Source organism: Lithobates pipiens, unplaced genomic scaffold (assembly GCF_037356315.1).
Source record: "Lithobates pipiens isolate NorthernLeopardFrog02 unplaced genomic scaffold, aLitPip1_a1.2 Scaffold_19, whole genome shotgun sequence".
NCBI lineage: Eukaryota > Metazoa > Chordata > Amphibia > Anura > Ranidae > Lithobates > Lithobates pipiens.
The window spans coordinates 218,741,120-218,756,903 of NW_027507764.1; the positions used below are offsets into that span (position 1 = coordinate 218,741,120).

Below are 15,784 nucleotides of genomic sequence, written 5' to 3' on the forward strand. Positions count from 1 at the left end.
CACCTGAAGTCACACTAACATGTGGCTTTGATATTGCATGATTTCAAGTGAAGTTGAGCGATTTCAAAGTCATATTCGAAGTGAACGGGGGCTTAAAAGCAGTTGCATCATGTTTGCAATAAATAGCAGTAAGGAAGTGAAAGTGTGAGTGATATGGTTTACTGAATAACTGAATATATTTAGGTAGGTACTGAACCTAACCTTACCAAACAAGGTAACCTCAAGCAAAGGCTATTTTTTATTGTTTAATTTAACAGCAGTCTAGTCTTCTGTTACCAGGTACCAACAAAAACACAGCTGTAGTGAAATGGGATTCTGACCCCGAACAACATATAATATTACCTTCCTGGAAGTTGTGAGCACCATCTGGCAATGCAAGAAATGGCAGGTACTTCCACTCCTCTGGTAAAAGGTTGCTGTCATGTCCTTCGCCAGGGATCAAGGGTGGGTAAGAGAACTCTACCTGCATCAAAAACACATTATAGGAAAACGTTAGGTAAGCTGTTAAGCGCTTGTTAATTCAAAAATATACAAAATAAATAAATAATAAAGAAACAAGTACTGATGTTTGGCAATGTTCACTTTTGTTTATGTTAATTGTGAGCTGTAGCACTTTAAATTGCAAAGAAAGAAAAATGTCTTCTTGTCAGGGGTATACGATTAGAATAAATATGTATCATCTTGAAGGAAGACCTCTTTAAATAAATATATATATATATATATATATTTGACTTGAGTCGCATAGAATCATATTAAAAGGGAAATCCCATTATATTCAATGGTGCCCATTCACATTCATGCCACTCAGTGCAATTTTGGAAAAGGTTCCTGTGCTACTTTGATGCAATTTACAGTGCAACTTGGCCCTGCAAAAAACACAAGTCGCATCAAATTTGCACTACATAATTGCACTGGAAATGGTGGCAAAAATGCATTGCAGAAGTGTGAACTGAGCCTAACACAGCAGCAGGATACCTTCGCCAATCTATCCCAAATTATAGGAATGAATTTGTAGGATGCCATTTAGCCAATAAACTGTAAAATAAAAGTTACACCTGCCACTTAAAGTCATACTCCAAGGAGTTAGACAAACCACCAAATCATGCAACAATTACAGGAAAAAAAAAGGAATTAAAGTGGACCACAATTGAAAACAGCAAAGTCTGCTACCTGATGGGCAACATCTAGAAATGTTAGTGGTGTCAAAGAATTACCCTGAAAAATGAAAAAAAAAAGCAACGTGCTTCATGACATGTGGCTGTGCTTAGACACCCTTGTGCCTTAAAACTCCTAGCTGTATATGGGAAGTGAAAGAATATACGAGGCATCTAAAGCACTGCTGCCCAGGGCCACTGTTCTTGGGGCCCTGTACAGCCTAACTGATGGGGCCCCCCAACCCAACCGCCTCGAAAAAAAATGTTGCATTGCCTATCAAGTGATTTTTATCTTTCTCCAGGCTGTTATGAATTTGATTAGACTAGGGTCTTAACACACTCTGAGCTAATTTCTGCTACAAAATGAGAATGCTGCAGCTGCCTAGTACACATAGGCCGAATGTGGGGCGACATCTATCGGTTCAATAAAAACGGTCTAAAATTCAGCCAGTGTATATGGCAGCCGGTCTGACAGAAGCTGGTCATTCGGCTCGCTTCTGTTGGGCGAGCAGCAGCCAATCGGAGTGTTTTGGCGGGGGGGGGGAATCTCTTAAAACCCTTACAAACCACTTTGACCTACAGGCAAGCCTAAATTAAGGCTTACCTGTAGGTCCAAGAAATATCTCCTAAACCTATACGGTTTAGGAGACATTTACAAAAACCGGCACCGCTGTCTACAGCGCATGTGCCATAGACAGCGGCGTGCAGCCACACTGAGCATGCCGCTGTTAACGGCAATATGACGTTAGTGACGGCTCCCGTGTGCATGCGCGGGAGTGATGTCATCGCTGCTCCAGCGCTGTTAGTGGCCGGAGCAGTGATACCTGGAAGAAGATGGACGCTCCGTGCTACAGGGGACAGCGGTGACATCGCTGGCTCCTGTGTCAGGCAAGTGACACATAATGGGCTACTATGCGATGCATAGTAGCCCATTATACTTTACCTTTGCAGGGAGACAAAAAATAAACCCATTTACTTCATCTTTAAGGTCTCTAATGAGCTTGAACTCCAGGATGAAAAATAAATGCATTGCAGGAATAAAATGCTTTTAAGGTCTAGGGTTAGCAGAAAAGGTTCATTCCCCAATCCAGGGCTTCTCCTGCACTGCAATGTTTGTTTTTGTCTAACGTACAAGGAGTTTAAAAAAAAAAAAAATTACATTTTCCCTCAATCCGCCGGCAGCTGATGCTCTCCTTTTCTTAAAACTCTTATGACGTTTTCACTTACAATGCATGACTGCTGGTCCTGCATTGTACATAACTTCACAAGCTGGGATTACTGGCTGGAGTGCAGAAGAGAGGGGCTTTAGGGCACTGGTTTAACCACTTTAGCCCTGGAAGAAATTTACCCCCTTCCTGACCAGAGCCCTTTTTGCGATTCAGCACTGCATCACTTTAACTGTACAGTCGTGCGACGTTGCTCTCAAACAAAATTGATGTCTTTTTTCCCCACAAATAGAGCTTTCTTTTGGTGGTATTTGATCACCCCTGCGGTTTTTATTTTTTGTGCTATAAACAAAAAAGAGCGACAATTTTGAAAAAAAAAAACACATTCTTTTTTTACATTTTGCGAGAATAAATATCCCCCAAAAATATATATATCAGTTTAGGCTGATACGTATTCTTCTACATATTTTTGGCACAAAAAAATAATAATAACAATAGTAACGGCATTAGTTACTAGTAATGGCAGCAATCAGCAATTTTTATCATGACTGAGACATTATGGTGGACACATCGGACATTTTTGACACATTTTTGGGACCATTGTCATTTATACAGCAATCGGTGCTATACAATTGCACTGATTTCTGTGTAAATGACACTGGCAGTGAAGGGGTTAACCACTAGAGGGCAGGGTAGGGGTCAAGTGGGTCATGGGTAAGGAAAAGAAAAGGAAAAGAGAACCCAGGATAGTGTATTATTGTAACACGGATACTACTACACTGCCTTTAGTAATCCCCTCAGTGCTTACCTCCAGAACCATGAAGATCTTAGAAGTGGTGCAGATCAGCGGGGGGCCAGCTGTGGTAACAACAGACCACACAAGTGTTTTGTGTGAGGGCACAGAAATGTAGAAGGGTGTTTTTTTGTTTTTTTAAACTTAAAGAGCCTGCTCATGAAAAGTTACAAATACTCAGCTGCTGACTTTTAATATATGGACACTTACCTGTTCCAGGGAGCCCATGATGTTGGCACCCCAGCCGATCTTTGGATTGGCTGTCAGGTGCAGCCACCGGCATTCCTAGTAAGGGAACCCTGCAGTGACCCTTTGGGCTTCACAGTTGGTTCCCTACCACGCATGCGCGCTGTTTTTTCTAATTGGTTTGGCAGCAGAGGAAGGAGGATGGGGCTGAACTTCCGGAAGACTGGGCCGTGGCCCGGTCTTCTGGAAGTGGGGAATGGTACCTGTAAAAAACAGGTACCTGTTCTCCCCCCTCCGGTGCCACATTTGGCACCTTTCAGGAGGGAGGAGATGGATAAGTGGAAGCTCCACTTTTGAGTGGAACTCTGCTTTAATGCAAAGTATTTTAGGGTGAAAACACATAGCATTTGATACCACTTTAGACCTGTGGCTAGAGGGAGAGGGGCGCAGTCACACTGGGAACTCAGGTGGGTAGATCTCTCAAAAACTAAATGTACAAATTGTGTATACTTACTCCTTCAATAGTATGATTTTGAGACCCTCTTAGCTAAAAACTATCACTACTATTATTACAATTCTGCATAGGTATGTAGGTGTCACTGTGACAACATGTTAATACAGAGGGGTGTGTGTGTGAATTTGGTATTACATTTTAGGGTCATGTTTGTTAGCAGGGCATTTATATAATGCACTAGAAGCTTCTTGAATGCAAAGAATACTTTACATTCATGAAGAAATAGCAGAACATGTCTTACAGCATGGAGAAACAGGAAGCAAGAATATGAGAGAACACATACAAGGAGAAAGATAATACTTCCTCTGATTACATTAACATAGAATACACACTATTATGCTGCAGTGCCACCTGCTGCGTAGATGGTTATAATGCATACAGTATTGTCAGTTTATTAGCAACCATGCTGCTGTTCTTCCCAACACCCCTTCCCAACAGCATGTGTTTTGTCAAATTAAATTTAGCTTCCTCTGGATATAATTATGACGTTCCTTCAACAAAGGCTCGGCGAGTGTATCAGCAGTCATCTCCTCTGATGGGCAATATTGATTGTCCCTTAGCAGGCGATACTTGACGTCAATGTGTTTGGTTCTCTTATATTCATGCTTCCTGTTTCTCCATGCTAGAAGACATGTTCTATTTCTTCACGAAAGTAAAGTATTCTCTGCATCCAAGAAACTTCCAGTGCATTATATCAATACCCTAACAGGTTATGCACCCAGCAGGCACTGGAAAAAGAGAACGCTACAACTCAATGAGTACTGTATACAAGCTACTAAAAGATGGCAAGTGGTTCAGTGTGTGAAGTTTGCAATAGCAAAGCTGAACAAAGCCAATTACCAGCTGTGGAAGTTCAATCTAGAAATGCTTTTAAGCATGGCTGACTTGTGGCAAATGCTGAACACAGACAGACCCACAGAGTCGGAGGATGGGGACAGGAAAGATAGACAGGCAAAAGCAACCATAAGCTTATTAGTGGAAGATGACCAGCTTTTCAACATAAGAACAGAGAAAACGGTCAAAGGTATGTGGACCTCATTACAAAAACTGCATGAGCATTCAAGCTTCAACAGTAAGCGTGTTCTACTAAGAAGTCTTTATATTATGAGACTAGAAGAGGGCCAGCAAATGTGTGCCTATGTGAAAGCTATGCTAGAGATCACAGAGCAGCTGTGCACCATCTGAGAGGACACCAAAAGATAACCATACTGTTGCCCTGCTCCTCTGCAGCCTTCCAGAGACATATACAGCTCTTTTTAACACTTTAGAAACCATACCTGACACTGGAATATGTCAAATGCAAATTATTTGAGATATTATACAACAGAAGGAAAGAAAATACGCACCACGATGACAAGGTTCTTAAGATGTACAAAGGCACAAAGCACAATCATTTTAAAGTCTCCTGCAACTAAAGCCAAAAAGGTTTGTGGTTTTAATTGCACAAAGAAATTTTAAATTTCATGGTGGACATGTTTTAAACCCAAGTAAATTAAATACACAACAAAAACAGAGCATGACATGCTGCAGGTCACAGAGAATGTGAGTAGTTGAACACAATAAGCTGAGACAAAGAGCCCTGTGGCCTGACAGGTGGCAAGTAGCCGGATGGCCTTTACACCTGTTGGCAAATACAGACCCCTGGGAATTTTCCTCTCACTCAGCAAGGTCTTGAAATGCCTCAGTAACACCTTTGTGAAAAAAGTTACAATACAACGTGAACATTACAATAGGCAAGAAACAACAAGGTCTCAAATCCAAAATGTATGGAAATGTATTGCTTTTACTGTAGTTATGACAGCGGTGTTGTCAGTCTGGTTAGACAAGGTTGGAACCCTGACCAAAGACAATTCTTCTCAACAATCAACACTAATGTTGTCCAGTCCCAATTGTACTTTGAATGCTTATGTGATGGAGAATTGAAGAGTTCTAGTATATTGTATCTCAAGCAGCTTCATAATTGCAGAGGGACCATATGTAGCATCAAACAAATAAGAGCATGTACTAAATAATATTAATTGCTCATAAGTGAGATCCAGATGTTAATTGAAGTACAAAATGGATTGCAAATAGCCAAAAATAAATCTTTTGAGAAAGTGCATAATGTTAGTTTGATTCTAAGGCCAGCCATACACAACAGGTTGCAAGAAAGGAATTTGCTTGATTCCCCCCCCCCCCCCCCCATCAACACAGACAGTGTTGATGCAAGAATCCCCCTTTCCGGGCTATTGCCTTCTCCCAGCAGAGGGGGGTGGGGGAAGCCACCCCCGCTGGGAGAAGACCGTTATCACTAGCAGCTATAGAGAATCTGGTAGGCAGGATGCACCCAAGTTGATGGATCAACTTAGTACATTCAGCCTGCCCATTAACGGTTTGAACCACGTATGGCTGCCCTCAGTGGCAGACAACTAAAAAGCTTGCACATAACAAGAGTTGTCCAGTAAAAGGCTTGGGATTCTTAGACCAAACCACTTCAAATCCAAATCAAACCATGTCCTCCTTAGTACAACACAATGCAGGCACCAGTTATAACTACTGAGGTGTCTGTGTTGCACAACTGTGTAGTACTGGATAGGCTAAAGCTCTGATTAGTGCTAGCCACAGGTGTTCTGAAATGAGACTTGGATTAAGATACTCTCCCATTCTAAAATCCCCACTCTTTGATTAAGCTCATTAGCGTGAAAAGCCTGAGGCCCCTTTCAAAAGGGCCAGATTCCAGTTTAATCAGCAGTGAGTCTGTCTGCTGATCCCCTGCTGAGCAGAGCAGCCAGATGACAGGTTTGTCTCCACCTAGTTTGTGCAAAGCGGTCATGGACAGGATGTAAATGGACACCAGACTGCCCTCCAATCTGGCCAGATGGATGTAGTGGAACAGATCCCCTTCCATTTGTTTTTGCCAGATCGGATTAGAGGTAGGTGGGTGTAAATGGACACAAGTCCATTTACATCCACTGCTCCATAGAGAAGAATGGAGGGTCTGATTGGGTCCACTTGAAAAACGGACAGGCGGGCCTGATCAGACTTCTCTTGTGAAGAGCCCTCCACTGATGTCTCCTCCTTCTGCTGCCTTCTCCCTCTGCCAGTTATCCTCTCTTTGCTGTCTTCTGCCTTCGAAGTTCTCCCGACGCTCTCTCTCGCTGTAATGCTGGGTCCGCTGTGTGGCATTACTTATATAGCCATGGGGCGGGGGCTACCTGCTGATGTCATCCGGAGGCCCTGTCCCTTGTGATGTCACAGTCATGCACAGGGTGAAGATGTCACAAGGGGCAGGGCCTCCAGATGACATCACCAGGTGGCCCCGCCCCATGGCTATACAAGTAATGACAGCAGGCCCAGCATTACAGGGGGAGAGAGCATCAGGAGAACATCAGAGCAAGAACAGAGGTAGAACACAGCGGAAGAACATAGCGGAGAGAGGAGAACTGGGAGAGGGAGAAGACAGCAGTGCGAGGAGAACCGGGAGGGAGAAGAACCAGAGGATGAAGAGATGTCGTAGCTGCTTTAATAAAATTACTTTGTCAAATGTATTTTTGACACTTTTTGGGTGAATGGGTACTGGTACAATGTACCCCATACTCATTCATACAGGGTGGGTGGTTTGGCAAGGGTTCCCCTTCAAGATCCTCAGCACACAAGCCGCACCACAAGTCGTGTCATCATGATCTGACTTGTGGTGCGACTTCTATTCAAATCAATGGGCTCTCATAGGGAACCACTGATTTTGAATAGAGGCAGAGAAAAGCTGCTAAAAGCTAGCGCGGCTAAATGTACATTAACGCCAATGCAAAAAGCCACTAAAAGCATGTTTTTACGGCCACTTTTTCCCGGCGTTGGTAGTGGCTTTGCAGCTCGTTTTTTCTAACGCCCTGTGTGCATGAGGCCCAAAAAATAACTGCACTTTTGTCGAGGAAAGAAAAAAAATATATATCCTCCCCCCCCCCCCCCCCCCCCAGGTGATCTATGTGCATTGCAAGGATTTTAACAAACTTTTGCAGATTCCTACTTTGTCGTTCTATAGAAATAGCGGTTTGTGTTCATGTGCGAAATGAATCTGAATGGGAGCGGTTTTCTAATTATCAATCAGCTGCTGCACCTGCAGGGCTCTGAGGAAATTGGCAGAGTCTGCATCCCTTTAGACATGCGTTCCCTTTAGGAGTAGAAATTCTGGCTAACCCTCTGAACACTGCTACATACACTTTCTAGCAAAATTTGCAATGAAACGGGGATTTTTAGTTCACACATATTGCGATACATGTTTAAGCTGGCCAACTATGTCAAAGTAATCCCTCTTATGGTCAGTCCTACTCTGCTCTGTTGAAATTAAAGTAACACTAAGCCCCGATTCACATGGACAACGGGAATGAAATTGTGCAGTTCAGTTGGCTTAAGTGCCCTTGTGCCGATGATGTCTGCACATGCAAATACAGGGATATCTCCTAAACCGTGCAGGTTTAGGCGATATCCAGTGCAGCTACAGGTAAGCCTAAATATAGGCTTGCCTGTAGTTTAAAGTGGTTGTAAAGGGTTTATAACCACTTTAACACTTTCATGCATTAAAGCAAGAAATGTAGTCACCCTCTAACAGGAAGTTGAATCACAGCAGTGGAAAAAAAAAAAAAGGAAAAGGAATTTGAAGGAGACTGGGAGCAGTAAAAAGGTACTGTTTGAATTAGGAATACACACACATATTTTTTTTAATTTTAACCACCGTTTAGCCCTGGTTTACAATACATTGGAGTAATTTGGCATGCGATTTGACATGTCAAATCGGTGGCAATGGCACTGTCCGAATCGGTGCGATGCCTCATTTGCAGCACTGCACCAGATCCGAAAAGTCGTTTCTGTACTACTTTTTGCGACTTCAGGGTGCGATTTCCATTGACATCTCTGCAGGAACCCACAAAGATGTCTCTGAAATCGCCCCTGAAGTCGGGACGAACACGCGGGAACGAAATTGTGCGAGTTCAGCTGAACTTGCACGATTTAATTCCCGTTGACAGTGTAAATCAGGCTTAATGTCACTTTAATTTCAACACGTAGGCTACACGAGAAGCACCTGTAAGCCAGCAATTCAAGGAGTTAAAATTGTAAGTAGAAACAAGAAGCTCAGAAAAAATAATTCCAGGAATCATTATTTAATGAGTTACAGCAGACTGACAAAAGAACGACATCCGGAATGCTGAAAGCAGCATAGTTTGCGTCTTCTGTCATAGCTATATCATCTGTAATTAGCTTAATAAAACATTAGCACATGGATGATATCCTTAAGGCCTGTACTATTTCCTTTATCAGAACAGCAATATCCGGGATCAAATTCACACATGCCTGATCTGTGAATAAAGCTACATGACAGGTGTCTTTACACACTCCATGACGAAACAGCTAGGTAAATAAAGTAGTTCTAGCCTAGAAAAAGCACGGATGATTCAACAAAATAAAACACATTCTGAAATGACATTAATGTGCTAAAACATATGATAATATTAGTGCATAGCTTTGCATCTCCTTTAAAACCTATATGGTGGTAATGATGTTGTAATATGTTGCTGTTGCCTATTCAGCTCCATAATTTCACCCTAATGCCGCGTACACACGAGCGGATTGTATGGCGTACTTAGTCCGTCATACAATCCGACGAACAGTCCGTCGTACTTTCCACTGAACGGACTTGACCACACACGGATACACAAACAGTCCGTCGAAAGCTTGCGCGATGACGTGTACAGCACGTACAACGGGACTAGAAATAGGAAGTCCAAGACACAGCAAAGCACCCTTCCGCCGTGTAAATCCTTTCTGGGCATGCGCCATTCTTAGTCCGTCGAACTAGCATACTGACGAGCGGATTGTCCGCTGAAACCAAAGTACGACGGACAGAATTTCGAAAAAACCAAAATACTTAGTACTCCGGACTGCATGCTGAAAAAGTCAGCTGAAGCCCACACACGAGCGGACTGTCCGCTGAAATGTGTTTCGACGGACTAAGTACGCCATACAATCCGCTCGTGTGTACGCGGCATAACAGATCGTGTATGCTACATATATTCACCCAGTGAATAGAACCACTTCAGCTACAGAAGTTTTTACCCCCTTCATGACCAGGCCATTTTCCTTTTTTTTTTTTTTTTATATTTGGCACTGTGCCACTTTAACTGGCAATTAATCAGTCATGCAATGCTGTATATAATTTTTTGCCCAAAAATAAAGCTTTCTTTTGGTGGCATTTGTAATGGCGGTGGACCAGCCACTTATAGCAGGATGGCGGGCAATCCAACACAGACACTCTGTGGGAACTGGCTAACTGCCACCGACATCTCCAGTGACACTAATACAGTGATCAGTACTAATAATATACACTGTCACTGTACTAATGATTCTGGCTGGGAAGGGATTAATATCTGGGGCAATCAAAGGGTTTGCCTACCAATGTTTACTACGTGTGCGGATTTTACTAAGCAATGTGCTGGTTTTGCAGGAAAACAAAAACTGGCATGTCGCCGCTGTCAGAAGAGAGCTTTGTATTGTTTACATACAGAAATCTCTTTCCTGTCAAATCATTGGCAGGGAACTGCTGATCAGCATGCGATGGAGCCAGCGACAACAGAGCCAGGCAGTTGGGCGCGTGCTTGGGAGAAATGCAGAATCACATAATATTATTATTATTATTATTATTATTATTATTATTATTATTATTAATAATATATATATATATATATATATATATATATATATATATATATATATATATATATATATATATATATATATATATATATATATATATATATATATATACACACACACACACACACATACACACACATGTGATTCTGCGCAGCCAGCCTGCACTGTAGCACAAACTACAGTGCACAGCCAACAAGTGTTTAATATACATTTACTCTGTTTTATTTATCTGCATTGGTAAGCTTTGATCTGCATGTCAGTATAGAAATTTTAAAAGTAAAAAAAGAAAAAGAAAAAAACAAACACATTTTTTCTAAAATGTTTATTTAACCCCTTATTTTGCAAAGAAGTCGGTTTTCTCCTTCACTGGTGCGTGCTGATGAGGCTGCACTGATGGGCACTAATAGGCAGCAATGAAGGTCACTGATGAGGCTGCACTAATATGCAGCACTGAAGGGCACCAATAATCAGGACACTGATGATCCACTCATGATCAGTGCCCTGATTTTTAGTGTAGAGGTCTCCTTTCATACTTGGCAGTTACCGACTCTCTACTCTACTCATGCTGTAACAGCATGAAGTAAAGAATGAAGATAAATGACAGGCGTTTTTACATTGTGATTGGACACAGCTAATTATGTGGTAAAGAGCTGCTGCGATTGGCTTTTTACCCCGATCTGTGATGAGCTGTTTGAAGTGATCACAGAGCACGCTGGGCAAATGCCGAAGCTGTCAAATATACACTTTCCCAGAACTGGATAAGTACGCTGTAGCTGTCATTCGATATTAGCGCGGTCGGCCTAGTTAACACTAGGCGCGTTTTGTCGTGTTTGCACATTTATGCATTCTGATGAACAGATTAAATATCCTGGCCAGTACAATAAATTAAAGGGGTTGTAAAGGTAATTTTTTATTTTTTTAATAACAAACATGTTATACTTGCTTTCACTGTGCAGCTCGTTTTGCACAAAGTGGCCCCGATCCTGGTCTTCTGGGGTCCCTCAGCGGCTGTCTCGCCCCTCCCCGCCCGCAAGGACTTCTCACGTTCATGCGAGCTCCCTCGCATGGTGAGGAGTGCTTGCGGGCGCGCTCCCGTGACACAGCCGGCAGCCATAGCCGCTCACTGTATCACTCGGCCCCACCCCCCCCAGCGCGCCGCATCATTGGAATTGATTGACAGCAGCGCAAGCAAATGGCTGCGCTGCTTCCAATCCATCCACTGTAACCAATCAACGGACAGGCTGAGCGGCGAAGAGGATGTCAGGGGCGAGCGTGGGAATTTCCAGGGGTCAGGTAAGTAAAACGGGGGGGGGGGGGGGGGGGGGGGGCTGGGGGGCCGGCATTGTCTGATGTTTTTTCACCTTAATGCATAGAATGCATTAAGGTGAAAAAAAAGTTACCTTTAGAAGCCCTTTAACGCCAAAAGCACAGAAACACGTGTGCAAAATGTCACTTTTACAATGTTTTTTAAAGAGGAAGTAAACCCTGATGGGTTTTATTTCTTCTTTTGATTCCTGTATAGCCTGCAAATTAAAAGCATAATGGGCTAGAATGCATCGCATACTAGCCCATTATGTGACACTTACCTGCAAAAGAATCCAGCAATGTCCCCTGTGCAGGCAGCGTCCATCTTAAAGCCCCTCTTTCTTCTGGGCCGCGGACTCCGGCTCTGTGATTCACCGGAGCCGCGTGATGTCAGTCCCACGCATGCGCACAGTAATGGCACACGCTAGGGAAGAAAGGCACAGAGTTTTGTTTCTTCCCCGCGCACGTTTAGGAGATATTCCCACTACCTATAGGTAACCCTTATTCTTGGCTTACCTATAGGTAGAAGTCCCAAAAAAGGTGTTTACAACCACTTTAAACAGCTTTTCACCTACCAGGAGATCCAGGTGCACAGGAGCACTTTTATTTATAGTTTTATTTATTTGGATTTTTATCCAATCTTTTGGAGTTTTTGGATCAGTTGCTATTCCTGAACTTGTGGATTTTTATGGTTTAGGGTTACTTATCACACTTATGCACTGTCACTTTATTATTATTATAACCAGTTTAGGCATTATTTGCTATTGCAATTTATGTATATTTTTTTTTTTTTATATTTTTCACATCTTTAGTATAGTATTCGTTATTTATATTTCATGTGTAGCACTATTAGCACTTTTATTGAAGAACACTATTCACTAGCATTTATCCTTATCACTTTAAATATATACTACATGATGGTAACAAGGATTCTTTTTCTGCAATTCACAAAATGTGAATGTGTGGAGATGTGCACAGGATCAATCATTTTTAATCTTGGTTATATATTTTGGCACAAGCATAATTACCATTCACTTTAATGACATTTGTCATCAATTAAATATGATTATATATATATATATATATATATATATATACACCGTAACTAAGGCTTCTGCTGAAACGCGTCAACATTATTGTTTTATTCTCACTCCAATGTACCAATAAATTACACTTCAAGGATTTCAGTGTTGCCGGCTCCTTTTGTGACTTGGAATGCGATGGGACGCATCAAGCTCAGGGAACTGTGAGTGGATCTGGTGTATGGATTGGGCTGTCCATGTAGAGAGTGCTGTTACCTGTCTACCTTCCACAGCTCCCTGTGTCTATTCAGAAACGGAGTCTGTGTCTGAACAAAAAAAGATAAAAAAATGTATATAGGGTCTACAAAATCGGGGATAGATTTATGGTATTTTTATTTATTTTTTACTAGTATTGGCAGCGATTTGCGATTTTTAGCTGGACTGTGACATTGCAGATAGATCGGACACTTTTTTGGGACCATTGACATTTATACAGTGATCGGTGCTATAAATAGCAACGGATTACTGTGTAAATGTCACTGGCAGGGAAGGGGTTAACACTAGGGGAGATCAAGGAGTTAAATGTGTTCTAGCTATGGGGGGGGGCTTACTGGAACAAGACACAGATTACTGTTCCTGATCACTGGGAACAGTAGATCCCTGTCATGTCACCTGTCAGAATGGGGAATCTCCTTGTTTACAAAGGCAGTTCCCCATTCTGCCTCTGTAATAGAATGAGTCTGCCACACCCGCAAGCACGCTCCCCCAGCGTGCAGTGGTGGCGCGAGCCCACATTCCCCCAGCGTGCAGTGGCAGCACGCGCCCGCACGACCCACCGTACAGCTACGCCGATTTGTGCAGGAAAGCCGACCTGCCGCCATATAACGGCAACTGGTCTGCAAACGGTTAAAAATATGAGCTTATAATATGCAACTAAGTCAACCAGTGCTATGATTAAACCCAGAATCTAATTTCTTACATGTGCACAGTTCTCCCCCCTAAAATCCTGCTAATGCTACTGACTTTGTTTTCTTAATCATCGCCTCTTTTTTTCATCCCAAATTACTGACTGAACAATAAAAATGTGCTGTGCCATCCATGTTCAAAGTGTTAAACTAAGCACACTGTCGAATGCTGAACAGGGAATTATTGTAAAGCTATTATAAAGATATTGTCTGGTATTTGAATTAACTATATCCTAAAGTACGTTTATTGATTTTTAAATGAATACATAAAGATCTTGAGTTGCGCTTTAAGTGGAGGCGCAATTCCAAAAACTGATTCTGCAGTTACAGTGCACAAAACTGCCATTCTATCATACATAGAATTAAATAATTAGCAATTTTCTACAGCTGCAGTCATATATGAAAACACAATTACAAGCAAAACAGGAACCTAGCTCTTCCCCTCCTTGTGTCAACTGAGCGGAGGATTTAATGATTAGCCTGGTACTGGAACGGTTCAAAAGCTCTACAAATGGGAATGAAAAGGAAACCTTATGATGGCTGCTTTAAACGGCTTTATATACCAACCCCTCTTTGATTCTCTTTGATTCAAGTGACTAAAATTGCTTGGAGTGGAATACAACTGTGTCAAACTTATACCTAACTTGACAGTTTTGTTGCAGCAACTTAATAGTCAATTGCATTTTGATGCAAAGTTGTAACTCAGGGGTGGGCAATTCATTTTCCCAAGTGGCCACATAACTGGACTGTTGTGGAGGGCTAAACCAAAAGTTTAGTGTGAACAACGCTGGACTGGGAAGGTCCATAGGTACATAAAAAATATGGAAAACAAAACACCTGGCAATAGGAATAGATATAACTAGTCAAGAATTTATTAGAAGCAGAAGTGAAGAAATGTCCTCTACTGATCTGTTGGTCATAATATTGGTGTAGGGTGGGCTGGTAAAAGCAGCGAGAGAATCGGCAGGCACAGGGGTTAATTAATTGATCTGGGAGATTACTGGCAGAGCTGCAAGCACTGGAAGGAGAGAGCCTAAGATTGGTACAGTGAGATTTCAGCAGATCCTGATCTGGAGTGAAGAACAGGTGCGCGACTTTTGGGCTTTGCAGCTTGCTGGTGCCAACACAAGAAGAACTTGGCAGAGTGGCAGGAGAGCATCAGGACATCTCCTAGGCAATGCTCTCCTATCAGAACAGAGCCTACCAACTGTACTAGTCAGCTCCTAAGGCCCTCTTCTTCCAGTTTTTCATATAGACCAGGGGTCTTCAAACTATGGCCCTTCAGATGTTCAGGAACTACAGTTCCCATCATGCCTAGTAATGTCTCTGAATGTCAGTTTTAAAATGCCTCATGGGACGTGTAGTTCCGCAACAGCTGGAGGACCGTAGTTTGAAATCCCTGATATAGACAATTGTCAGCATGTCTTTCTAAGCCTGTCAGCTTCCTCAGTGAGGAAACCGACAGGCTCGCTGACAGTGGAGGCATTGAGGGCTGCAGAGTAAAAGCCAAAGTGCCTGATGTGGTGCAATTTACCCAGGACTGCTGTAAATAAACATCAAAAATAAAACAAAACTATGTCTTATGAATACATATGTAGGCAATAACAAAAATGTTAACATCTCTTCGTATTTTGGATCGATACTTAAAAAAAAAAATATATATATATATTTTTGAAGAACACCCTATTTTGAAGTCAAAATCAATATAGGAATTATTTCTTTACTCAGGTTATGAAGTGCAAACGTCTCAGTATATGAACTATTTACAGTTGCTATCCAAGCATAGCAGCCACACCAGTGTACTTTTGAATTCATATGTCTATAATACACAGAGTTTTAATCACAGAGTAACGTAATAACGCAGTCACCAGATCTTGTATTACTAATCCAAAACAGTAAAAGCATTTGCGATTCAATTACCTTTTTAGTATTTTGGAGTGCTGCCATCTTGGTGACACCAGCCACCCTAGCAAGCACAGAGCTGTCACTCCAGTA

General features: G+C 42.1%; 1 protein-coding gene across 1 annotated transcript in view; it reads right to left on the reverse strand.

Moving 5' to 3' along the window:
- AVL9 (AVL9 cell migration associated) overlaps positions 1-15,784 on the reverse strand; it is a 138,380-nt gene that overhangs the window by 99,220 nt on the left and 23,376 nt on the right. The window contains exon 3 of the mRNA XM_077491700.1: positions 343-463. Coding sequence (XP_077347826.1) covers positions 343-463 — 121 coding nt within the window. The remainder of the gene's footprint in view (positions 1-342; positions 464-15,784) is intronic.